At 47.8% G+C, this 26,061-nt stretch overlaps 1 protein-coding gene across 9 annotated transcripts in view; it reads left to right on the top strand.

The window, feature by feature from the left end:
• The first annotated feature begins 371 nt into the window (after window positions 1–371).
• LRRC55 (leucine rich repeat containing 55) overlaps window positions 372–26,061 on the top strand; it is a 71,735-nt gene continuing 46,045 nt past the window's right edge. For 3 of the 9 annotated variants that reach the window (XR_009187561.1, XR_009187560.1, XM_058305436.2), the window contains exons 1-3: window positions 546–876; window positions 2,180–3,224; window positions 6,503–6,739. Coding sequence is in view for 4 of the 9 variants with exons in the window: in XM_058305436.2 (XP_058161419.1) it covers window positions 2,504–3,224; window positions 6,503–6,738 (957 nt within the window). In the remaining 5 variants the exon portion in view is untranslated. Of the gene's footprint in view, window positions 877–1,710; window positions 1,908–2,179; window positions 3,225–6,502; window positions 11,118–26,061 lie in introns of those variants that run through there. The other 6 variants (XM_058305438.1, XM_071218010.1, XR_009187562.1 and 3 more) reach the window with 6 other exon arrangements.

Below are 26,061 nucleotides of genomic sequence, written 5' to 3'. Positions count from 1 at the left end.
AAGCAGTTGCCACATATCAATTGAGACTGAATCTTATAGGTAGGCAAATTGTCACACGCACAGTTCTTTTTCCTCTCCATCCCTCTCATATCTTCATCGCCCCTACCCCCATTTTTCTTCTCCCTCCTCGGAAGTTCCTTTCTCGGGTCCAAGCCCTCCCAATTTTCCCGGCTGGATCTGATGCCCTTAGGCGCTCCCTGCTATGTCTGCATTCCAGATCCGTGCCTCGGCCTCCACCTGGACCCTCCGGCCCTCTCCCTCACGGCTGCGCCTCCCCTGCCCTGCCCTGCCCTGCCCTGCCTCCTCCCTCTCGTCTTCTTCCCGTTGCCTTGTCATCGGGATCCTGCGTGTGGCTGTGGATTCTGCCGCCTGCTTCCTTCTCTTCTCGCTCATCTTGGTGGGGTCCAGAGCCAGTTCTCCTGTTGCTCAGAGATATGGAGGCAGTTGCTAAGAGACAGTGAAACGTCAGTACCTGGCCCTCGAGGAAAAAGGGGGGAGTGAGAAAGGGAGCGAGGAGGGGAAAGGATGGAGGGGGGAGAAAGGGAGGGAAAGGGAGGGAGGGGAAGACCTGGCGGAAGCCACAAAGCCCAGCAGCCTCAGCACCGGCTGAGTTTGAGAGAGAAGCTTCCTGATTCTGCCAACTTTCTTCTAAGCATCCTCTCTGTGACTACCCTTTCGGGTAAAAGAAGGGGCAGGAGGACCACAGAACGGGAAACCACAGAGGATGCTGCCCCGGGATCCAGGAGCCACGGAAGAGGAGAGGCCGGGGGAGGGGAAGAGACCGGGAGGCAATCTGTTCTCCTGAAGCAAGCAGGGATTCCAGGGGGAGGGAGACCCGCATCTGCTGCAGATTGATGGCTCTGTCCTTGGAAGAGAGTGAGTAAACCCAAGAGGGAGTGGGAGTGGGAGGGGAGACCTTGGGGCTCCGAAAGACAAGTCTGTATAAAGGGTAGCTGGGGTGACTTCCCACCGGGTGGGATTGGGGCTGCAGGGATGGAAAGAGGGGCAGGGCTGGAAGGAGGCAGTGAGGAGGGGACAAGTGAGGAGCTGGGGGCCACGGAGGGTCCAAGATAGGTGGCAGGTGTGTCACTGCTCTCAGTCCCTCAGCCTGCAAGGAAGGGACCAAAGGACCAAGTGTGGGCGTGGGCTCGTGCTGGGGGGCGGCCAGGGGTGTGCTGTGTTCATGGGGAGGGATGCTGGGATTAGGGGTGTGTGCTGGGGGTGAACAATGGTGAGAGCAGACTGCAAAGGGGGCTTGGCATGAGCGTGTGTGCAGACGGAAGCGGGAGAGGAAACTGGGGAGGCATGAGCACAGGGCAGGGCAAAATCTGGGAGGGGGGCTCCCAGGAGAAGAGCGACACACATGTGTGCAAGTGTGTATGTGAGACCCAGAGAGGCAGGAGCGCTGAGAGTGTGTCAGAGTGTGGAGTGGTCCGCGTTCTGTTTTAGGTGGGTGTTCAAGGTGGGGTGTTTTGCACTGACGGGGGTGGGTGTTAAGGAGAAGAAGGATAAGGAGGGTGGCCGCTGGGTGGGGTGGGGAAGGTGGGGGGGGTGACAACATGATGAGCATGGGAGGAGGTCTGAGCCTGCCACTTTGGGGTACAAAGAAAGGGGGAGTGAGAGAGAGATGGGAAAAGGCACCCGGGAAGGAGGTCGTGGTAGCAGAGAGGGTGCTGGACTTCTCAGCCGGAGTGCTTTCCTTGTTGACAGAGGGAACTCTGCCTCGGCCTCAGCCTGCTGAATACAGAATACAGAATACAGAAAGGTCCTGCGGGAGGCGCTGGCTGGGAGAAAGGGCCACGGCGCTCCTAGCTGACCCCCAGCCCTGCACCTCCCAGACGTTCGGCTCTTCCCAGCCCTGGAGGCCTAGACAGTGGGTGCTGCCTGGGACCCCAGCAGCTGCAAGGGTGAGGCCCTGGGCTTTCAGGATGCCCATGGAGACCCACTTACTCCCGGGCTCACTTCCCAAAGCACCCACTCCAGGACCCCCTTGGACTTGAGCCCCCTGGGCCTCCAGGAGAGACAACCTCTGAGACCTTGAATACTGGGGCTCAGGTGCCGCCCTGGCCTCCTTATCAGCCCCAGACTTGGGGCAGCGCCTAAGGTTTCTTAGGGCAAGTGTCAGGACCTTTAATAGAGCACCTGTCATCCATCTCACCCCCTCCCTCCCACCTCTCAGGAGGAAGCTCCCAGCAGCCATGGGTGAGAGGGACGCCAAAGACCTGCAGGGACCCTTCCGGGAGCTGCTGGCGACGGGTCCAGCCCCATCCTCTCCCCGTTCCTTTCTCAAGTTTTGATCATCTTTTCAGACCCTGGGGAAGCTCAGCTGGATTTCTTGAGCCCTACGTTGCAGAAAAGGACTTCCCGTGGGTCCCCTCTAAGGATCCCTTCTGCGCCTAAAGGCTCCCAGGAAAGGTTTGCACCACGATGCCACATGCTCAGAATCTCCGCCTTGCAGGGCTCCAGCCCCTGATATAGCTGCCCTTCTGCGGCTCTTGAGTCCATGGACACAGCCCGGGCTCCAGTGAGCTCCCTTCAGCACAACTGTTGCCAACTGCCTAAGATGGGAGACACCTGGGCCCAGCGGCCTTGGCCCGGGCCCCCCCACCCAGCCATGCTGCTGGTCTCCCTCCTCCTGGCAGCGGGGGTGATGCACTCGGACGCTGGCACCAGCTGCCCAGTCCTCTGCACGTGCCGTCACCAGGTGGTGGACTGCAGTGGCCAGCGGCTGTTCTCGGTGCCCCCAGACCTGCCAATGGACACCCGCAACCTCAGCCTGGCCCACAACCGTATTGCCGCCGTGCCCCCCGGCTATCTCACATGCTACATGGAGCTGCGGGTGCTGGATTTGCGCAACAACTCCTTGGTGGAGCTGCCCCCCGGCCTCTTCCTCCATGCCAAGCGCTTGGCACACCTGGACCTGAGCTACAACAATCTCAGCCACGTGCCGGCGGACATGTTCCAGGCGGCCCACGGGCTGGTGCACATCGACCTGAGCCACAACCCGTGGCTGCGCAGGGTGCACCCCCAGGCCTTCCAGGGCCTGGTACAGCTCCGAGACCTGGACCTCAGCTACGGGGGCCTGGCCTTCCTCAGCCTCGAGGCCCTCGAGGGTCTGCCGGGGCTGGTGACCCTGCAGATCGGCGGCAACCCCTGGGTGTGCGGCTGCACCATGGAGCCCTTGCTGAAGTGGCTGCGAAACCGGATCCAGCGCTGCACAGCGGGTAAGGCAGAGAGCAGGACTGGATTACTGGACGGGAGGCGGGGGAGTTGGCCTCCTCGATGGCCAAGATTCCCAAAGAAAAGGGAGAGGCTTCGAGCTCTCAAGCACATCCTATGTGCCTTGATCTGTGCTCGCCCTTTTTTGTCCATCGGCTCTCTCATTCAACATGTATTGCTGAGCACATAGTAGGCATGCCGGGCTCGGGTACCCACTGGTAAGGAAACAGGGGTGGCCCTTGCCTCTGTGTCTCTTATGACCTAATGGAGCAGACAGATAGTAAAGGAGGAAGAAGAGCGAACAATAGATGGCGCTTACAGAGCTTTCGCCATGACCTACGAACTCACCATGCATTGTCTCACTAGACCCCCGCTTTTTATTATACCCATTTTACAGTTGAAGAAACTGAGGTTTAGAACAATTGAGAGGCTTACCCAGAGTCACTCATTTAGAAAGAGGCGGGGCTGTGAAGAGAAACCTGATTTACTTGACTTCCAAGCCTTCTTCTATTTTACAGCCTGCTTTTTTAAGCACTGAGAAAACTCTCTAAGAAATAGTCAGGGCTAGCACTACTTATTATAGCACTTACGCTGCCAGCCCCTATTCTAAGCGCATTGCACCATTAGTTCATTTTAGCCTCACAACAACCAAGCAAGCCCCCACTCTAGAGAGGAGGAGATGGAGGCGCAGAGAAGTTCAGGAACTTGCCCACAGTCCTGTCGCTGCTGGGTGTTGGGGGCAGGACTCCAACCTGGGCATTCTGGTTGTCCTCTGGCTGTTTCCTGAAGAGCCGGGTTCTGGACTAACATGAAGAGTGAGAGCTTGGGTGCCAGGCTGGTCAAAGGGCCTCAGCTGAGGTCTGCAAGGTGTGGCAGGAGTGGAGAGCTGAGAGGAGGAATGAGATGTGACAGCCTGACCAGCCGATCCCAGCCAGAGGCCAAATCGGGGCCTGATGGGTTCTGGAACCACCGGGTGGTGCCCGAGCCTGACCTGGAGGCAGGCGGGGTTCAGCTCTGTCTCCCTGCCCCTCATCCCCACCTCCACCGCCGTCATCAGTGTGACAGCACCGAACCTGGTCACAAGCCCCCAGCAGTAGAATGACAGGAAGGGCTAGGGACGCTTCCCCAGAGCCTGGACTCCACGTTTTGTGTTCAGAAGAAGGGGGCTACAGAATGAGGTAGGAGGAAGAGGAGAACTGAGTGGGGAGCCCAGGACCAAAATAGCTAAGGAGGCCGTGGGTCACGATTCTAGTGTTTCCACAGAGCTGTGGGAGGAACTTCTCTGGGACCAAAATAGCTGGGGACCTAGATGGGGTGATGGTGGGGGGCGGGAGGGGGAAGGCTGCCTGGAGCGATTTTCCCGCCTGCTCAACCTCTGCAGGCTGTGCCTTCCCCTCTGTCTTCCCTGCACTGAAGACAAGAAGGGCAGTCCCAGACATTCAGCTTCCATTGCACCCACGGGCTCCTCCTGTGAGCTCCCTGCTGCCCTGCGGGAGAATCACAGACTACCAGAGAGCAGCAAAGCGGTTCAAGAGGCCATCGGTTCAGATGAGGGCCTCCAGCTCTAGCGGGAAGATAACTGTCCTCAGGCCCATCAGGAGAAAGCCAACAGGCCACAGCTAGAAATGCAGATTCTGCATAGAAGGCGCTTGGACTTCTAAGCTGGTGTGGGCAGGACTACCTTTTTCACTTCTTCCTCCTTTTTTCTTCATGCAATTCGCACTAATATCCATGCTTTTTGGACAAACTCCAAGAGAGACAACTAAGGGAGCCCTTAGGACATAACCCAACCTCAGGAAGCTTTGTCAGCCCCCCACTCCCTTCCTGCACCCAAGTACCATCCCGCTGATTCCCCTCTGGTTCCCTTCCCAGTGTCTTCTGGATGTTCCCTACATGTGATGCCATCCCCCAGACACCCATTCTCTCACTGCTAACACACACACACACTTGAACAAGAGACTTGGGGTTCAGTGCCTCCCAGTGTCCAGAGGAAAGTCCCTTGAATAGTTAACTCCAGACAGGATCTCAGCCTGCTGGGGAAGGTCAGGGGCCCTAGGTACCCAGCCTCCAGGGAACACGCAACCTGGGGTTTGGGGCAAGTTGTGTCCTCCTTGTGAGCTTGACTCTTACAATGTTGATGTTCCTCCAGTTCTCAAAAGGGTCAGTCCAAATCCACCACTTTCTCTTTGCCCTTAAAAACTACAGATTGAATAAATAACATTGACACACTACTCCATTTACAAAACATCTTCACACCAACTCTCTTAGACAATTCAGGGCGGATTATCCCCTTTTTAAAGAGGAAGAACCCTAGAGCCAGAAAGGCAAAACAAACTTTCCCAAGATGAGAGGTTGATTGATATTTATACAGTGGACAAGGGAATGGATGGCTGCTCTGAAGCCAGAGCTTGTTTCATACCCAGAGCCACATGGGGTAATAGGAAGATCCAGTGCTTTGGTATTGGGCAGAATCACTCATTCACATTCATTTAAGGAAGATGCGTTGAACAACTATCATGGGTGGGATACTGTTCTGATGCTAAGGCTACTATGGGAGGAGGACAAGAAGCAAATCAATTGTCAGACAGTACTAAGTACTATTGAGCAAGATAAAGCAGAGCAGGTATAATGGGGAGTGCCTGGGACCAGGTGAAGTGGGAATTACTATTTAATGTGGGCTGGGGAGGCAATGAGCCAAAGGAAGAGAGGGGCTGAGCCATGCAGATATCTGAGGGGGAAGTGTTCCAGTAGGGGGACAAATGCAAAGGCCTCCTGAAAGGGGACATGGTGGAATGGTCTGGAAGTGAGTGTGACTAGAGCAGAGTAAACAAAAGAGGAAGAAACCTTGAGGCCAAGGGGAGAACTTTGGTGTTGGCTTTGTGGGAAGGTGGGAAGCCAGTGGAGATTTCAAGCAGAGAGTGATATGACTGGACTTGAGGCTTAAAAGAATCATGCAGCCCACTGTGTTGAGATGGTTTAAGGACAGAAACCCAGAGACCAATTGAGAGGATATTGTAAGAGACAATGATACCCATAAAAGTCCCAGATCTACTATTAGTTTAGGAAGAGGAATTTAGGTAAGTTATTAAACTCACCAAGCAATGATTTCTGCTTCTATAAAAAGAGGTATAAAAATACCTGCCCTGAATGGTTATTAGAAAATAAGATAAGCAAACATATTTGGCACATGGAAGAAACCACAATGAATATATGAGGGGTGGGGCTCTCCAATCCAGTCCATCTCCCCACCTGGTCCTCACCCTCCCTGGGTCCTGTGTTGCAGATTCTCAGCTGGCCGAGTGCCGGGGCCCCCCTGAAGTAGAGGGTGCCCCGCTTTTCTCCCTGACGGAAGAGAGCTTCAAGGCCTGCCACCTGACACTGACCTTGGACGATTACCTCTTCATCGCATTCGTGGGCTTCGTGGTCTCCATCGCGTCCGTGGCCACCAACTTCCTCCTAGGCATCACAGCCAACTGCTGCCACCGCTGGAGCAAGGCCAGTGAAGAGGAAGAGATTTGAGGTGAGGGCCACACGTCCTCCATGCTGCTCACTGCTGTTGCTGACCACTGGACACCCTCCTCCATTGCCCTCACTCTGGGTCCTTAATACCTTGGCCTCCATGGTCATGGTTCAAGCAAGGTCGGAAAACTAATTTCATGTGGGCTTCCACTTTGGGCCAGGCACTGGGCTGGGAACTAGGAATATCAGGTGAACCTGACTCAGTCCCTGCCCTCAAGGCTTCTATCTCTACTAGGAAAGAGGGATTCAAAAACTCTTCCCTTTAAGACAATATGTCAGTACTCTGAACATACAATTATGGAAGCTAGGAGGAGGGAGTCACTGATTGTGCCAAGCAAAGTCCAAGAAAATTATAATAGTAACAGGGACTGGTGAACTGGGTCATGAAGAATGAGTAGGAAATTGTCAAGTAGACCAGAAAAGGCATGCATAAGCAAATGGCAGAGTCCTAGAACATGCGTGGCAGGTGGAGAACAGTAACAGTCCCTTGTGACTTAAGGGGGAACAGCACAGAAGAACCAAAACTTCCCCTTGGACAACCAGTCTATCAGTTCTTGGCACTGCTAACCACGGCCTCCAGAGAGTGAGAAGGCCTCCATGCCAGCCCCTGGGCCTCCTCCTACCAGCTGCCACCAGGTGAGGCCACCTCCCAGTGACAGCTCCCACATTCCATGTCAACAACTGCATCCTGCAGGCGAGATCTCAGGCAGCAAGGTGATGGTGGACACACAGTGTCCTTTCTCCTGCCCCTGGGCTCCTGCATCTCACTCAAGTCTTTGCTTTGGAAGAGCGAGGCAGAAAGTCTAGCAAGAGTCCCAGCACCCTGGGACCTTGAGCCATGTCACCTGTTCTTGCCCCAGTGCTCAGGCCAAGATATCTCACCAGGAAAGTGCTCTGTGGGCTACTGACCTATAGCATGGCAGGACCCAGGGCAGAAGTGGTAGAAAGCCACTGTACTCACAGCTGTAGGAGGGCCTGCTCTTTCTTTGAAGCAACTTATCCATTTGAGCACAAGGGCGAGAGAGTTGTTAAATGCCAAGCATTGCCAGGGCCAGGCAGTGGTAGGCTCTCCCCACAGAAAATGCCCTTCAGGGCATATAGCAATCTTTGGAGGAGAGCATGACTGTTCCCATTTGACAGATGAGGAAATTAAGGCTCAGAGAGGTTAAAGTCATGTGCAATTGAATGAGCAAAATAAAGTGCTCTTCGCACTACCCCATCACAATCACTATTCCCTCTAAAGTTACATAAATTCAGGGAGCGGACATGGCTCAAGAGGCTGAGCACCTGCTTCCCACATGGTATGTCCCGGGTTTGGTTCCTGGTGCCTCCTAAAAACAACAAAATAACAGACAAACAACAAGCAAACAAATGGAAAAACCAACTCAGGGGAGCCAGTGTGGCTCAGTGACTGAGCACTGGCTTCCTACATAAAAGGTCCCAGGTTCAATCCCCACCCCTGTACCTAAAAAAAAATCAGGTAGTGCTGATGAAGCTACTCATAAGGAGCCAGGCACTGCACTGGGCACTTTTACGTATATTGGCTCATTTCTTTCGACTCTCACAGCAGCATTGCCTGGTGGTTCTTATTATTCCCATTTGGCGCATGAATGAACTGTGGTTCGGGGAGCTCTGACTCACCCAAAGTTATCTGGATAAACCCTAGAAGGAAGGTAACTGCTGCTCCATTCAGGGACACCTTGTCTAATCAGTCAGTCAAAAATTAAGTAACTTTGTGTGCAAAGCACAATTATCATCATGTCATCATCATCGTTGTCTTCTTCATCTTCATCATCACCTTCAGCAGCTTCATCATTACCTTCCCTGTATGTGTTCAGCACAGGAGAGTTCATGAATGAAGTGCTTTTTCACAACCCTGTGCAAGAGACAACCCAAATCTTGATAATCCTATATTACAGAATGGGAAAATGCAGGCTGCAGAGAGGGCATGGCTTGCCTAAGTGTCAAGACTGAGACTCTTCACTCTAACTCATTTCTCTTTCCAGTGCATTCCCAGGTGCATGGAAAAGAAAATGCCTTGAAGGGCTGGGTTGAGGGCCTCTGGGTTCCAGCAGCCATGAGCATGCTAGTACATCAGCTAAATGAAGGGCAGTAAAACCCAGCAACTGTACAGATTTAGATATGCTTGCCACAGGGCAAATCATAGCCTCTGAAACACAGAGGCAGCACAGGAAACATCTGACTAAGAGACACCTGCCTTACAGTGCATAAATCATTAGAACTGGAGGCCACGGTGGCAGTCGTGTAAAAAATAAGATCTTTGGGAAACAGGAGAGGAAGCTCTTTTAATCAGCCCTGCTGTGTTATGCCCCAAAAGATGCCAAGGGTACAGAGAAAGCTGTGGGGTGAAAAGCTCTGCCGGGTAAGCGAAGTAAAGTGGGACCAAGGAGACAAGAAATAAGGCTGAATGGGGAGGGGATTTCATGGCACAATTTAAATGTTGGCAGGGCTAGCTGGGATCAGAATTAGGACAGGGGCTTTCTACCTTATCCCCAGCTCCAGCAAGTGTTCATCACCCCATCCTTTCCTGTGAAAAGTATGCAAGGTATGGCATAGGATAATGCATCATCTTCCAAGGAGTCTTTCCTCCCTGATGCTTCCCTGAGTTCATCAAAGGAGTCCCTAGAGACTCTGCTAGACCTGGGGAACTTGAACCTTGTGTCCCCTGAATCTCTGATTACAACACCTAGGCTGGGGCCCTGCTCCTCTGACTTTTGGAGCAGAACTTCACACTGATCTCTTCATGATCAGGGAGGGGTGGCCTGAGGCTGCTCTCTGTCACTAAAGCTGATAGCCTCAAGTATTTGAGAAGGAGGTTTTAGACATACTTGTTAAAATAGTTACACCTCCCACAGAGGGACACCTATGATAATCTCCTAGGGGCTCTTGTTTGCTGGAGTATAGGTTACATTTCAAGATAATGTGCTTTTTTTGCATATAACTAGGACCAAACAAGATGCCAAGTGCCTCTTGAGATCAGATGTCCTTTCTAGTGGAACAATTTGGTCTCCATTAATAGCAAACCTTTCTGAGAAGGATGCATGGGCTTTTAAAGAACAGATGTTTCTCCAGCTGCTAGAAAGTCCCCAGTTAACTGAAGCACAATGAGGGAAATGCCATGGCTCATTCAAGTTCCTACTTTCAAGGGATTCCCTGCTCCTTCCCACAACACCACAGCCTTGTTTGGGCTGTCAGAAGCAAGCAATTAGTGGCATGCTTCTATAGGTAATCTAACAATCCTGGTTGTATTGGAACAGTTCCCACCACTCAGTGGCCTAGAACCTGTACTGGTATTCCAAAAGAGTTTCATTAATTTTTTCTAGACTGGTTAACATGTATGTGTTGTGGTATCTTTGAGTCAGTGTATCTGTCCCTGAGGTTCCATGTGTATTGGGTATCTGCTAACGTGGGGCACATATCTCTGGAATTTGGGTTCAGGTATCTGACACACAGTCTTCTCAACCTTACGGCTGTTACATCTTTTGATAAACCAAGATGGAACCCCATCAGGGCTGGGGTGGTGCTGGCTGCTCAATAAATATAAGAAGGAAAAAATCAGTGACTGAAGCAACCTAATGAGAGGCTTCCTCTCTGCTTCCCTCCACTCTCTACCCTTCAGAGACATGTCCTAGTCACAGAAGCTTCTTTTATACTGGGACCAAGTATATAGCTAACCAATAGGGCTATGATGGCCAACTTTGGGTCAAGAAAACTGTTTTTTAGAAAAGACCCCATTATCTGTACCATACCTCTCTGAACTATTGCTTCTAGTCTCCCTCAGACAAATGTTCATGTCTGCTTCTTCATTCCTACAAGGATTCCCAAGGAACCCTGCAAAAATAGGTCCCCAGAGTTGCTGTAGAATTTTCTGGCACCTTTCCAGGAGCTTGACGTTTGGAATATGAACAGGTCAAGGCAGGTATTTCTCTTCAACTATCAGGGAAGACTTATAGCCCCCATTTCCCCTAGATGTCCTTGTTAACATCACTGCAGCAATGATGAAGAGGTTAAGAAGACACCTTTGTCTATTCCTCAGAAGGACACCATCCCCTAGAGGAATTTGTCTGTTCTCCCTACCCCAGAAGCAGGCAAAAGGGAAGTGAGGGAGGCATGTTGCAGGGTCCTTCATAAATCACTGTTGTGTTTGCCCTGGCACTGGGTGGAGAGCTCTGGATCCACAGAGCTCTCAGGTTTTCTAACCATTGTCCAGTGGAGTGCTGATATCTGGGGGTGGGAGGGCTGGGGAAAGGGAAGATGCCAACCTTTGTATGAAGGTGATTTTATAACCATGTACTTTTGTAACTGTGAAGAATTTTTCATAAATGTTACATTAATAATAAAGTGTATAGTTTAACAAATTTTCTGAAGAGTTGTGAAGAGGAGGGAGAGGGAGGGAGGCAGAGAAAGAAAGAGAAAGGAACTAGGCAGAACCAAGCAAATGTGTGCCAAAATATACCCACAAAAGGTCTATGGGGAGGGAGTAGATGGGAGTAATTAGGAGAGGTGCCAGCCACAGAGGGGCATGTGTGGGAGTAGAAGGAACATCGCAAAAGCCTATTTCTACCAGGCAAAAAGGAATACAAGTGTGTCTGTGTGCACACACCCCTGTGTGTAGGCATATTTTGATGCATGAAATTACACAAAGAAGAGAGCATATGTCTTAGACATGTTGGTGTTTGCAGCTTGGGTCATCCTTAAAACATGCCAAGGCAAGTGGGTGTATCTGCCTAATTAGCATCACTAAGGTTCGTGTGCCAGGGAGATGGCCCCAGCCAGCACCATGGGCAAAAGGGCACTAAATCAGGCATACAGGAAAACCTGGCATCCAAATGCATAGAGTGGATGGCAAAAAAAGGCAATTGCTGATAGATGTTCTGTTTGTGTTCTAATAGGTTAATAGAGAAGAGAAGGGAATCTAAACCCACTGAATCCCACAGGTGTTGCCTACACAACATTGAAAATGAGAAGTTTGGGCAGTGTATCTTGGGAACAGGGACAGTATAGGAGGAGGAAAGTACAATTCTTTAAGTATGATAACAACCATTTTTATCCCAGTTCTCTAAGTAGGAAGTGGCTCTTACAAAACCCCATTAGGAATTTTAACTACCCCCTACTCCTCTTGCTCCAATTGCCACTGGGTACTGAAAAATACTGCATTCACAAAGTAGAGCCACTAAAGGGAACAGATACTGGTTCAGAGCATTCAGATAGACAGAAAACAATCCCCAACTATAAATAATGTTTTCTGGAGTAAAGTGGAGGAAGGCAAAATCTTTCTCCTAAAATGAATTATTCAACAGAGATTAAAATGAGCAAGTGAAAAATCAAAAATAAGGGCCCTGAAATAAGAAGCAGACATCTCACAGAAGATCAGACCTCGTATATCTCATTCATTGCTACTCCTGGTGCTAAGCACATAACTAGCAACTGATGATGATGATGATGATGATGATGAAGTTGATGATGATGACATAACATTTATTGACCGCTTATTTTGTGCCAGATACTCTGCTAAGCACTTTATGTGGATTGATTCACTTAATGGTCCCAACAGGGAAGCGGACTTGGCCCAGTGGTTAGGGCATCCGCCTACCACATGGGTCCGCAGTTCAAACCCCGGACCTCCCTGACCCGTGTAGAGCTGGCCCATGTTCAGTGCTGATGCGCGCAAGGAGTGCCGTTCCACACAGGGGTGTCTCTTGTGTAGGGGAGTCCCATGTGCAAGGAGTGCGCCCCATAAGGAGAGCCACCCAGTGCGAAAGAAAGTGCAGCCTGCCCAAGAATGGTGCCGCACACACAGAGAGCTGACACAACAAGATGATGCAACAAAAAGAAACACAGATTCCTGGTACCGGTGATAAGGATAGAAGCAGTCATAGAAGAACACACAGCAAATGGACACAGAGAGCAGATAACTGGGGAGGGGCGAGAGAAGTAAATAAAAAATAAATCTTTAAAAAAAAAAATGGTCCCAACAACCTGAGGTCAATACTATTTTTATATCCAATTTACAGATTAGGGAACTGAGGCACAGAAAAGCTAAGTACTTACTTAAGGTCATACAGCTAATGAGTAATAGATCCAGGTTTAGACACTAAGTAATACTGAATAACTGACCAATTTCAGGGGACAAAAACAATACAGGACACATAAATGGAAAGTCAGTCTCAATCAAAAGAAATCTTTTAGCCAGAGAGGTCCTCTACAAGTACTTGGTAAAAGAGAATTAGACGGTAATAGTTAAAATCAACACATGTACTATATGCTTTATTGCATGTAGCTTTGAGTAGTGCATTGATTTAAGTAAGTTAATTGTGATAACAAACAACCCAAAAATACCAACCCTAGAAAGGTTTGTTTACTGAGTTATTAACACAGTAAAGCTTTAATTCCTGCTCATGTCACATGCTAAGTTATGTCAGAGGCTCAGCTCCACACAGTTATCCAGGAACCCAGGATCATTCCATCTAGTGGCTCAGCCATCCCTGAGGCCACAGAATCCTCCACTGATCCCTGAAATATGGAGGATTTCAAGGGATATTTGGGAGAGCCAGTGCTGAAAGTATTGTACAGCAATTCCAGCCACATTTCACTGGCCAGAATTCAGTCCCATGGCTCCATCTAACTTCAAAGGAGACAGGGAAATGTAAACTAGCTGTGCACCTAGAGGGCAAAAGAAACAGCATCTGGTAAATACCACCAGTCTCTGTCATGATCTGCTCTATTGGTCACCAAATACTTGTTTCACTCTTCCTTCCACACTTATCTGTTTGTCACCCCATACAGCTCAACGTTCAAGATCTCCAATGACGCAATAGTTTCCATCAGATCACTTTGTGATCCAGTAGTCTATGAACTAAAAAGGAAAGTTACCTTCCCTTCCACCTCCCCCACCACACACATACACAGACACCCTACCCCATCCACACATGCCCAAAATATAGGGTGGCACAGGAACAAGGTAAGAGCAAATAAAAACTGTTGTTGGGAAGAAGGAAAACAAAACCACACAGTAGTCATGGCCCATAGCAATTCTGAATCCTGCTGGGAGAGTATTATGAAGGCCCCAGACCAAATTCGTTCATTAGATTCTGATTCTGTTTTCTGGGAAGAATTTCTTAGTCATTGTTCTCTGTAGCCCTTGATTTTTCCCTCTTGGAGGATCTTCCTTTTCTATTACCTAACAAGGCCACGTATAAAGTGAGTATTGGGGAATACGCATTCCGTGGGTGATGCTCGGCTTCCACAGCTAGCCTCCTTCTGGTTCAGTTAGGAGAATCTTAAGTTTGTTTTAGGTCTCAATGGTCAAAGGCATTTTGAATCCATGTTCATGGTTTCTTAGTAATTTACTTCCCTAAAAACTTAGGAGACTTCTATTCTAGTTCCTTCCAGTGCACACACAAAGTTCTTTCCCAAAAAGTGTTTTCAAGCCTACCTTAATTCCTTTCTTTCTCTTCCCCAGTCTCGTTCTGTCTTAACTTAATGGCAACCTTGCAATTATATGAAACAATAGATATGCAGGCCCAATTCTTATTCGTATTTGTTTCCTCTTGGCTGAGTTACTTTAACTGAAAATTTTTTCCTGAAACTTTGTTTCTGAAAGCCTTTTTCAATTTTATCTCTTATTATTTAGGTCTAGAAAAAGTCAGCTTTTCCAATTTTTTAATGCCCCCAATGTTTTACTCTTATCTCTCTTTTTTCATTTCTGCTTTCAAACTGACTAATTCTTACTAAGCTATCTGTCTTACTAACAGTAGTAGGCAGCCTGAAGTAACTCTGATTAATTCCAACCACTTCCCTCCAGAGTACAGATTCCATAGGTCCAGGGTATGCTTTGCAAGTCTTCATAGATTAAAGTGTTATCAAATATTTGACATTCTATAACATGGGTTTCCATCTTGCCAGCTTCTGATATCGGTTTTCTTGCTGCCTGCCATTCAACTGCTAAACCAAGCCCTTATTTTACATTATTAGTATTGCAGGACCACAATCTCAGACACCAATCTGCCACTAATCATCTGCATCCAATCAGAGATAAAAGAAGTATGGAGAATCAGGCAGAGGTACTTTGAAGGGCCACACCTGAAAAAGGAATGCTTTACCCAAAGCCAAATTTCACTGGCCAGAACCTATCTGCAATTTGGACCCTTGTATTCACAAGAAACATGAGAGATGTGATCAAGCTATGTGTTGAGGAGGAAAAAGAAATGGGGTTTAATGAACCTATAGAAACCTCTGTCCCAGTCAATGCATATGTATGGTTGTCATTTCAGAGATGGGTTGACTCAATCTCAATCAATCTATTTTTTTCATAAAGTCCTGGGTTGAAAATAAAGCATTCTAAGCATTGCTGTCTATGGCTACCTGTTAAAAATGAGACAAGCCTCAGCCCATTCCAGAATACTCACTCTATTAACAAGATTTGGTCTAGGTGTGCTGTGCATCGTGATACATCATCAGAAGAATGTGGATGTTGGTCGAATTAAAGCACCAAAACCCTGATTTGGATCAATTTTGGCTGACACCAAAGTTTTTAAGGCACAGAAACAATTATGCAACATGAATTTCATGAAGAAAATGAGCTACTTCATTGAAAATGGTAGCTGTGATGAGAAGCAAGGAAACATAAAAAACACTACCAAGCTAAACAGTTAGATCATTGTATCCAGATTTCAGAAAGTTTACCAGAAATAATATGGCAGGGATAGTCTGCCATCAGAAAGATTGGAGAGATTGGTGGTGGTGAAGAGGCTACTCAAGGGGAGAATGTTAGCTACATTGTGTATATTATACCATTACTCCCAACCAGCTCAACATGGAGGACAGAGATTAGTAAGAGATAAAAATACCACTGTGACAGGTCAAGAGAAAAAGAATATTATCAAGTGTCTTCTCCCAGCTTTATACTTAGCTCATGCTCAGAACACAGCATGAAGTCCTAGGAAATGCATAATAATGTGGCCAAATTTTACTAAAATGGGGACTCTATTCCTATATCTAAGCCAGTATTCAAGAGAGATCCCTGCATTATGTCCATGTAACTTAAAAGCCAAAACTATGGCAGTGGTTGATATAGAAAGACTAGGTGGCCGAGAGTTCGATTATAAGAGAGAAATTTATTCCTTCATACATTCAAAAATATTGATTGCACACCTTCATGTGCTAGGCATTGTTTCAAGTGCTGGGAATATGGGAATGAACAAGACAAAGCTCCTGTCCCATGGTGTCTACTTTCTAGGCATAAGGTAGGGAAGAGGGAAGGGAGAGGGATCAGCGAAGAAAAAAGAAAAATAAGTAATTCCAGATAGAAGCAGGAGCTTCAGAGAAAATGGAGCTGGAAGAGGGCTGGGGGCACTGGTCAGGCTTCACATTTAAAATGAATGCAGTGGGAAACCACCAGAGGATTTTAAACAGGGGAATGACTTGATCTGATTGTATTTTTCAAAGACCAGTCCAGATGCTATACATGGAAAATGTTTAAAAGGTGGGAAAGGATGTAAGGTGGGTCACCAGGAAGAGGACCCCTCCATGAGTCCAGGTGAAAAATGTTCTAAAGGAGTGGCAGTGGAAGGAGCAAGAAGGGGACAGGCAGGGGATATATTTTGGGAGCAGAGCCAATGGGACTTGCTGATTCATGAGCTATGGGAAGAAAGGACAAAAGAAGAATCAAGGATAATGCCTTTTTTTTTTTTTTTTACTTCAGCTACAGTTCTGCTCAGCCGGACATAAGTAGCAGATAAGGCTATCTTAATTCTATTTTAAAAAATACCCAGAGACAGTCAACAATCACTATGTCAGAAAACCCTGATGAGTAAGTTGGAAGGGAGAAAGAGGAAGCAGATATACAAACAGATTCATAATGTCAGGAAACAGCCCAATCCTGAGGGCCCAGACACGGGGGAAGAAAAATATGAACATATAGCACTGGTTTAAAAACTCTGCAGGATGAAGGCAAGCATCTCAGTGGATCTTAAGCAGAGCAATGAGGCTACAGGAATTAGAACTAAAACCTACATATTCAGCAGCATTTTCAGAAAAGACAGATTTCTATCCACAGGGACAGGTTAGAGGCAGAGCGTTGATCTAAGTGATTTCCTAGAAGAAAGGTATAAGGCTCTCTCGGCTACAGACAAGGAAGCAAATCCAGGGGGAAAACTATATATTTGAGATAAGCCCAAATGTGTTTGAAATGGGAATGTTACATAAAATCATATAAAGAAAAATGGAGACAAACAGCTTGCCCTGCTCTTAGTCAAGGCAGGGAAGGTGATTGTGACAAGCTGGGAATCTCAGGATGTTGCTATTCTGTGACTGTCCGTAACCACAGTCAATTATTGGGAGTATTTTAAGCAAGGAGCTGACGTGATCTGATAATATTTTTCAAAGATCTTTCCAGATGCTATATAGAGAATGTTCAAAAGGTGGGGAAAAAAGTAAGGTAGAACACCAGGGAGGCTTCCATACCCAGATACTTACAGATCTCACTGAAGTTTCACCATAACCCTAGGAGATAGCAACTATTGAGAAACACAGAGCATAATTAAAAGCACAGACTTAGGGGGTTCAAATCCCAGCACTGCCACTTGTTAGCTGTGTGGCCTTCATCTCTTTGTGTCTCAACCTCTTTGTCTTCATAAATTTGAGAGGACAGTTGTAAGCACTTCATAGGGTATCTGAGAAGATTAAATCAAGTAATATATTTAAGTGCTTGGAACAAGGCCTGGCAAAGAGTGATATTCAATTAATGGTAGCAATTACTATCATTCATAACTAAGGGATGTTAAGTACCTTGCCCAAGGTCAGGTGACAGGAATGCAGCAGAGCCCTCCATACCCCATGAGCTAAACTACTATCACGGACAATCTAGGCCACGTTAGGAGGTTGTGGCAACTAATCTCCAAACATGGTCTCCAGTTCCCAAGCCCTTGAGGAACTAAGTAGTCCTCTCCCACAATGAATCAGGACTGGCCCTGTGACTCGACTTAAACAAAAGAAGGTGGTGAAAGTGACACTGTGCCAGTTCCAGCACCAACCCTTAGGAAGGTCCAGCAGCTCTGTTTTTGTCCTGTTCGGATCCCTGAGCCACCGTGGATTAAACCCAGCTACCCTAACAGGAAGTGCATGTAGAGAAACCACATGGGCAAAAAAGAGGCTTAGCCATTTCAGTGTACCCAACTGAGTCCAGATTTTCTAGCCATGCCCCCCAGGAATCAGACATTACAGTGGATCCATCTGGGTATTCCAACTCCAGCCACCCTCTGAGTACAAGCCCACAAGACATCCCAAGAAAGACCAGCAGAAGCACACTTCAGCTAAGCTCCAGGGGTGACAAATAATTAGCTGTTTTAAGCCTGTATATAACAAGGTGACCTTCTGTGCAACAGTAGACAACTGAAACATTGGGCTATGAGGAAAAGACATACTGGGGACAAACATGCCAGCAACATAAAGCTGAAACCCAGAATGACCATCCCGTCCCAGGAGCCAACTGTATAGAGCCCAACAGCCCATGCTCTGGCATCAAACCACCTGTTGTGTATTGAAATGATATTAATGATCTCAAATCCCAATCATGTAATCATGTTTTGACCACAAAATAGAATGTCAACAAATTGAGAAAAACATCAAAATATTATAAACATGTTGATCTCAGATAGAATGTGGGGTGGGGAAGCATGTTTTTTAGTAAGTGATAACCAATGTTTGTGCAAAGAAATGATATGGACTGGCATTTCTTATAAAAACTCAGTGAAAATTCTGCCCACGTGAGCATCAGGTTGAGGCAGGTTGACCTCAGGTCACTGCTTCTCAGATGCAATAATGCCTGTGCTTTGTACAAAGAAACTTGCTTCTCATTATCCCTGACATCCTGCAGGTCCGACCAGTGGCTTCTACACGCAATTGCTTTAGCTAGTCCACTGATGCCACGTCAAACCTGCCTCTTGAATTCACTTTAGAAAGTATTCACCAGCAATCCAACAGTTCTTGGGCAGGTGGATTCAAAGACTTTGATATCCTCTACTCTAGAAAGGTATTGTGTGCCCTGACCTGGTTATTGTGCATGAGACTGTACTGAAAGCTGCTATTAAGCAAGTCAGTAAATTGCACTGATCATTTAAGCTGAAGCCATATAGACCCTGCTTCCGAATGCTGTTACTTTTGATTTCAATTTGCTTTCTGGTTGTTACAACACCGACACCACATCACCCAAGTTCAAGTCCTGCCATCACCACTTACTAGCTAGATAAGTGACTCAATAACTCAGAGACTCATTTTCTTCTCTATATAATGGAGATACTGCCTATCTCATAGTGTTGTAGTTGTGATTCAATGATATAATCCCTGTCAGTGAGTTTAGAGTAGTGCCTGACACATAGGAAGAAATCAATAAAAATTAGCACTGCCATTTTTTTAATTTTTACTAAGAATAATATAATTGTTTTAGATACAATTAAGTTGGCCAATTCAAAGAAATACATGAAATCCCTACTTCATGTTTCTAACTTTCCTAGGAATGACACTGCTGGAAATTAGCTTCACTTTGCTTTAGAAATGCCAACATACAATATTGTAAAGATGGGACTATTAAAAGAGTTTAACAAAGTCTTGGGGATTGATTCATGTCCACCACAAAAGGCATGTTTAGGTCCCAACCCCTGGTCTTGTGAGTGTGGCCCTATTGTAAATAGGATCTCTTGAAGATGTTACTTCAGTTGAGATGTGGCCCAACTGAATCAGGATAGCCTTTAATCCAAGTCACTGGAGTCCTTTATAAGCAGAATAAAATTTGGACAGAGAGAGAGGGAAGCCCAGGAGGCAGCCAGAAGCTGGAAGTTAATGGAACCCAGAAGAGAAAGGAGAAGATGCCACCACATGCACTGCCAGATGATGGAAAAGCCAAGGAACCCCAAAGATTGTGGACCAACCAGAAGATACTGACCCTGGGAAGGAAGTAAGCCTTCTAGCCCTTGAGACAATAAATTCCTGCTGTTAAACCAACCCCATGGTACAGTATTTATTTTAGCAGCCGGGAAACTAAAATACAAGGCCAACACAACATTAATGACAGAAGAAGATTGCAACTCATCTCACACTGGGCTTGAAGAGTCATTCTGACTCCTGCAGAATAACATAGCCACAGAGAAAAGTATGGTAGTGGTGATGTTTTTCCCCAAAAGAGAAGTTATTTTCACCTCAGACGCCAAGTAGTATGTGACTCCTTATGCACAAGAAAGTTTAAAACGCCATCCAACTCCACAATAGTGGAAGAACATTGAGCTCCCAAAAAGAAAACAGCAGCCAAAGATGCAGACACTGAGCTGGAGAATTACAGAGAGACGAGTAGCTGCGTTGCACAAGTCACCATTTGGCTGACTAGATAAGGAAGAGGCAAAGCCTTCCTTAGGAATCAAGATCGTTTCTAAATATGACTTTATGCAAATGCTAAATCAATAATAAAGCCCCTGAAGGAAGAAAAAGACATTCCAACAGAGATCAGCTCTCAGGGAAGAAGAGTAGCATGGAACACCAGATGACTCACCTTGCACAGATCCTCAACCACAAGATGAGGATTGTCACCATACCAATGGTATTTGAACCTACTCTATATCCTGTATATAGACATTTAGTTGATTGTAAGCAGTTCCTTGTTTTGACATAGACCCTCCCATTCTATCATTTGTTATCTCTGGATTTCTGGATTGCATGGAACTTTCCCTCATTATTAGAGTCTTGGGACTCTGCTGCCCAGAATTGACAGGATGCAGCCCCACTCTCTGAATCCACCTTAGAAAACTTACTTGTTTCTGTTTGAAAGTGCTATACTTTACTCAAAGAAGCTGGTAATTACAGAAGGCAGCTGTAGTGAAGCAGAAGCAGCACTGGGCTGGAATTCAAGAGACTTACTCAACAAACACTTGCCAAGACCCTGGTAAAGGCAAGATAATGCTAGGTGCATTAAAGAATTACTGAAAACTAAAGGAAAGAGGATCCCTGCACCTAGAATCCCAACTTTAAATTGTATACATAGTTTCTAGCACAGGACTGGCTGTAAAACAGGTGTTCAGGGAAACGGACTTGACCCAGTGGTTAGGGCGTCCGTCTACCACATGGGAGGTCCGCGGTTCAAACCCCGGGCCTCCTTGACCGGTGTGGAGCTGGCCCATGCGCAGCGCTAATGCGCGCAAGGAGTGCCGCGCCACGCAGGGGTGTCCCTCGCGTAGGGGAGCCCCACGCGCAAAGAGTGCACACCATAAGGAGAGCCGCCCAGCGCGAAAAGAAAGTGCAGCCTGCCCAGGAATGGCGCCGCCCACACTTCCCTTTGCTGCTGACGACAACAGAAGCGAACAAAGAAACAAGACGCAGCAAATAGACACAGAGAACAGACAACTGGGAGCGGGGAGGGGGGGGGGGGGTTTAAATAAATAAATAAATCTTAAAAAAAAAAAAAACAGGTATTCAACAAATATTGTTTAAACCATATTAGTGTCCTAGTCTTGCCAGTAAATAGCAAGTCAATTTCTCAATTTCCCTCTCTGGGCTTCAGATGATACCTCTGATTTATAAAAAAAAAGAAAAAGAAAGAAAGGAAAAAAAAACTAATTAGAGCAGAGCTTCTCAAATGTTAATGTGCAAAGAATCACTCGAGGACCTCAATAAGGTGCTGATATTGATTCAGGAGGCTGGGGAGAGCCTGGAAATTGCGTTCCTAATAAGCATGCGGCATTGCTAATCCACAGACCACATTCTGAGTAGCAAGGCGTCAGGTGGTCTCTTAGAGTTTCTGGATGCAACTGAGGGTCTTCCAACTCTGCAGTTTTTTAAGTGTGGAAAACACTAGGGACTCTGTGGAAGGAAAAAGATGAAGGAGTGTGGTGCCTGGGGTGGATCCAGGAGGTCCAGAGAGGCTTTTCGCTGGGGCCAGCAGGAAAAGTCCACTCCTTTGTCACCACACAGAAACAAAGCTTTCGGTGTCTGTAAAAAGAATCTGCAGTCATTTTGCTGGCTTGGAAGGCTCTGTTTCTTAATGATCCTTCCTGTTTTTCTCAGCCTGATCCAAAAGAGGGAGAAAACAGCCCCAGAGAAGGTCAGCTGAAGTCAGGGAAGTCCCTGGAGAGGGGCTGCTTTCAGCCTATGCTGGGGGGAGGGGAGAAAGGCAGGGGCCCATCCCCTCATCACCGCTGAATTCTGATCCAGCCCAACACCAGCATACAGGGGTGGAAATGGACCCAGAATAGAGAGCTCTGCACCCAGTTAATTCTATTCTATTCCACAAACTTTCCTCACAGCTGCTGGGAGTACCCGTGCACTGGAAGCTCCAGGTGATGCCAAGATGAAGGAAACAGGATCAGGGCCCTCCAGCAGCTCCTGGTCTAACAGGGGAGAAATGGGCAGTCACAAGAAGACAGAACACAACGCAGAAGCCATGAGGGACTTGAAACCTGCAAGTGCTATGGGATGAAGAAATGAAATCTGGAAGGCATTGAAGAAGAATTCACAAAGTGGGGACAACTGAAACCAGAAGATGGATATGGCTTCCTCAAATCAAGACAGGGATGGGGACATTGCAGGAAGGGAGAAAGTAGAAGGAAAGGTGCAGCGAGGAGAGGAAGGGGACCTGTTCAGAGTGGAATATGAAGACTGGAACAAAGGGTACTTGTTGGAGAACAGCCCCTTGGGGGAGCTGGGATGCTAAGTGAGGCTTTTTGCAGGAAATCCCTCACTCTCCACCCTCACTCCTTTAGCATCTGATAGAAACACCTGCTCCCCTCCAGGCCATCTTTAAGGACCTATTTGCCAAAACGATGTTCCTATGGGCCATGACAATGCATTTATTCGACCACTTGTATTGATCCCCTAATATGTAGAAGTCACTGTGGGAGGCCCCAGGTATAGAGTAGGGGTGAAAGGAGGCAAGTTCCCAAGGGATGAAGAAACAATAAGTTCCACGAAATAAAAAAAAAAAGAGCTCAGAACCTAAAATGAGAGAAGTCTTGGGTGCAAACGCAAGCTGTGTGTCATGAACAAAAGATTTCACAGCTCTGGGCCCTGGTTTCCACCTCCATTGGGGATAATTATACTTGCTCCACAGGGTCATGGTAGAAATTAACCTATGGGAGCACGTCATACTGTGTAGTCTTGCAGGGCATTCATTACCCATTTGTTCTTTATTCAGCCGTAAAGAAAGGGGACAGGAATAACTCATTTCCAAAGACCTTCCAGCTCTGATACTCTTCGGCAGCTCTAAGACTCTGTGGCACCTGTAACTGTGCCCATGGGCAGGGTCCTGGCACATCCCACTCAGTGAGGCTCTACCCCTCCCCGGGTGATATTGATTCAGCAGGCCAGCAGGACGAAGCAGCCATTAATCAGGCTGCTGCCCTCCCTGGATGTGGCGCCAGCAGGCCAGGCAGCCTTCTGTCTGCCCCGAATGGCCTCCTCACTGATCTGTTGCCATGGCAGGGAACCCCAAGAGGCATCTGGGAGTGGTCAGAGCCAAAGAGGGAGGTTCATTTGATCTGAATCAATCCGACTCTATCTCTGTCAATGTCAACATCCTGGAGTAAGAAATCAGAACAATTTACTGAGGGTTTTTTCTATGCTAGACAACCCATTAAGTGCTTTTCATTAATTATCTCATTTCATACTCATGACGACACTGTAGAATAGGTATCCTCATCCCTACTTGACAAAACAGGAAACTGAGGCAAATACTAATATCACATAGGTAAAACGTGGTGAAGCCGGGACACACCTGCCCCCCTCTGCATCCCACCTCCCCAGCCCCAAGCTGTGGCATCCCAAAGACTCTGTGCTTTTCCACCTGCCAGGCTTCCCAGCCCCCTGAGCCTGCACAAACACTTGTGCCATGTCCCCCCTTGCCTAAATGTTCCCAAGTCGCTGGGTCTCTCTAGGCCCCAGGGATTAATTCTCCGGGGACAAGGCCAGGTCAGGCTGACAGTGGACGGTTCAGACAGCTGCCAAAACATATGCTCTGAAATTTCCTAGTACAATCCCAATTTCAAACATTCTCCCTGTTGGAATGAAAATCCCAACATCTCCCAAATGATCTCTCACATCTGGAAGCAGCACAATATCTGATAACAGTTGTCAGTGCCCATTGCATTATTTTATTCCAAAGAGCACGGTCCCTGTATTTGTGCAACTGGCAACTGGCAGGTTCTGGCTTTAGCCACAAGGATTTGCCCAACTACAGGGGGGTGTGGGGGGCAGGGGGTGTCAATACATTGAGGCCACCCTAATGAAATCAGCCCTCTCTGCTAAACTCCACTGCTGGGGATCCTCCTGGAAGAACAGTTTGGCACTCCTTCCCAGCACCCATACTTGCTTCCAGCCATGCTGATGATCTATAGAGCCCAAACATCTGGATTCCTAGCCCCAGGCAGCCAGCTCAGAGAAGAGCCAGGGGTGCAAGGAGGCTTGGGAATGCATTCGGAGGAACTGCTGCCAAGTTATCTGCCTCCTGAACAAACAAGCCCCACTATCTAGATGTCAACAGAGCCATGTTTATGTATGCTTGCTTGGACCATTCAACTGATTAATTAATTGACTTCCTGGGTGGCCTTTGGCTGATAAAGCCTTCACCCCTCAGGGCCTCAGTTTCCTTATTGATAAAATGTAAGAATTAGCCAAGTTGATTTCTAAGGTTACTCCCTGTCCTGAAAGAATTCTGGGATTCTACTAGAAGAGAACAGAATGAGTGACTCTGATGCTTGTCCTACTCTGCCAGCTTGGGCCAGTCCCTCTCCCTCTCTGAGCCTGAGTTTCCTTATGCAGTTAGATGAGGAGTTGGACTAGCTGATGTCTCAGGCTCCACAGCGCTGACATCTCAGAAACTAGAAGACGTTCTTAACGTGCCCTCACCCTAACCCACTGCCTGCCCTCCATCACCTATTTCAGTCACCTTCAAAACAGGACCTCCTCAGCCTCTCCACTGTCACCTGCTAGTTCAGCCCCCCCTCATCTCCCACCTGGACCACAGCCATAACCTCCTGAGTGGTCCAGAAACATGCATCTCCCCTTCCAACAAAAATTCTTCTCATGGTATCCTTTTCCTTTTCAAAACACAAATCTCATCATATGAGCCCCTGCTGAGATGCAGTCCCATTGCTTTTCTTTTTAAAGATTTATTTATTTATTTATTTCTGTCCTCCTGCTTGTTGTCTGTGTGTCCATTTGCCATGTGTTCTTCTCCATCTGCTTGTCTTCTCTTAAGGTGGCACTGGAAACTGATCCTGGGACCTTCTGGAGTGGGAGAGAGGTGCTCAATCTCTTACACTACCTCAGCTCCCTGGTCTCCTATGTCTCTTATTGTCTCTCCTCTGTGTCTCTTTTTGCTGCATCACCTTGCTGCGCCAGCTTTCAAGCGTGGGCCAGCTCACCATGTGGGCCAGCTTGCCCTCACCAGGAGGCCCCAGGAATCGAACGCTGGACCTCCCATGTGGCAGATGGGAGCCCAATCCCTTGAGCCACATCTGCTTCCCCCATTGCTTTTAGAATAAAGACCCAAAGCCCTTGCACAACCTTCAGGATACGAATGGCTGACCCATGCCAAGTCTTCAGCATCGGGTCACATCCCCTCCCCTTCCCTCTGCACACCAGCCACCTGGCCTTCTTTCGCCACTTCAGTGGACAGCGTTCCCCAGCCTAGAGCCTTTGTCCATGCTATTCCTTTTGTTGAGAAGGCCACTCCTCACACCACCCCACCCCCTTCAACTAGAGCTTCTTTTCCTCTAGCTCTCACCTCAAGTACTGGTCCTCGGGGTGGTCCCAGGAACTCACCAGGTTAGCGCGAATTGCCTGGTTAGACCCTCCCATAAGTTTTAGACCCTTTCCTCATAGCCTTCCAGACAGTCTTTCAATGTGGGTTCATTGATGAGAATTTCTTTGCTCTCTGTCTCTCCCTGCTGCCCTCCAGGCTGTAAGGGGCCAGTGCCTAGCCAAGTACCCACCCAGGAGTCTACGTTCATTAATATTCCCAAGCTGGGCTGGTGGTGCTGGCCGTTCTGCCCCTTAGCCAGCCCTGGAGGGGAGGATGGCATTTCTTCCAGCAAACCCTGACAGAGACTAAAGCTCAACGGGCTCTGACCTAACTCTCTGATGCTCCCGAAGAGATAGGCTGCCGACTGCTGGAAAACTGCCAAAGGCAAGCTGGAGAATTAAAGCCAACTGTGGGCTGTTCTCTGAGTTCACACTGACAGAGGGAGCTCAGAAGTCCACCCCCAGAGCTCTCCAGTGACAGCTGCCTTCCCAGCCAGCAGTACAGAGGGATGAATTCGAGGA

This window comes from Dasypus novemcinctus, chromosome 10, assembly GCF_030445035.2.
Source record: "Dasypus novemcinctus isolate mDasNov1 chromosome 10, mDasNov1.1.hap2, whole genome shotgun sequence".
NCBI classification, from domain to species: Eukaryota; Metazoa; Chordata; class Mammalia; order Cingulata; family Dasypodidae; genus Dasypus; species Dasypus novemcinctus.
The sequence above is the reverse complement of the archived record's forward strand: the minus strand, read 5'-3'. Positions and strand labels throughout refer to the sequence as shown.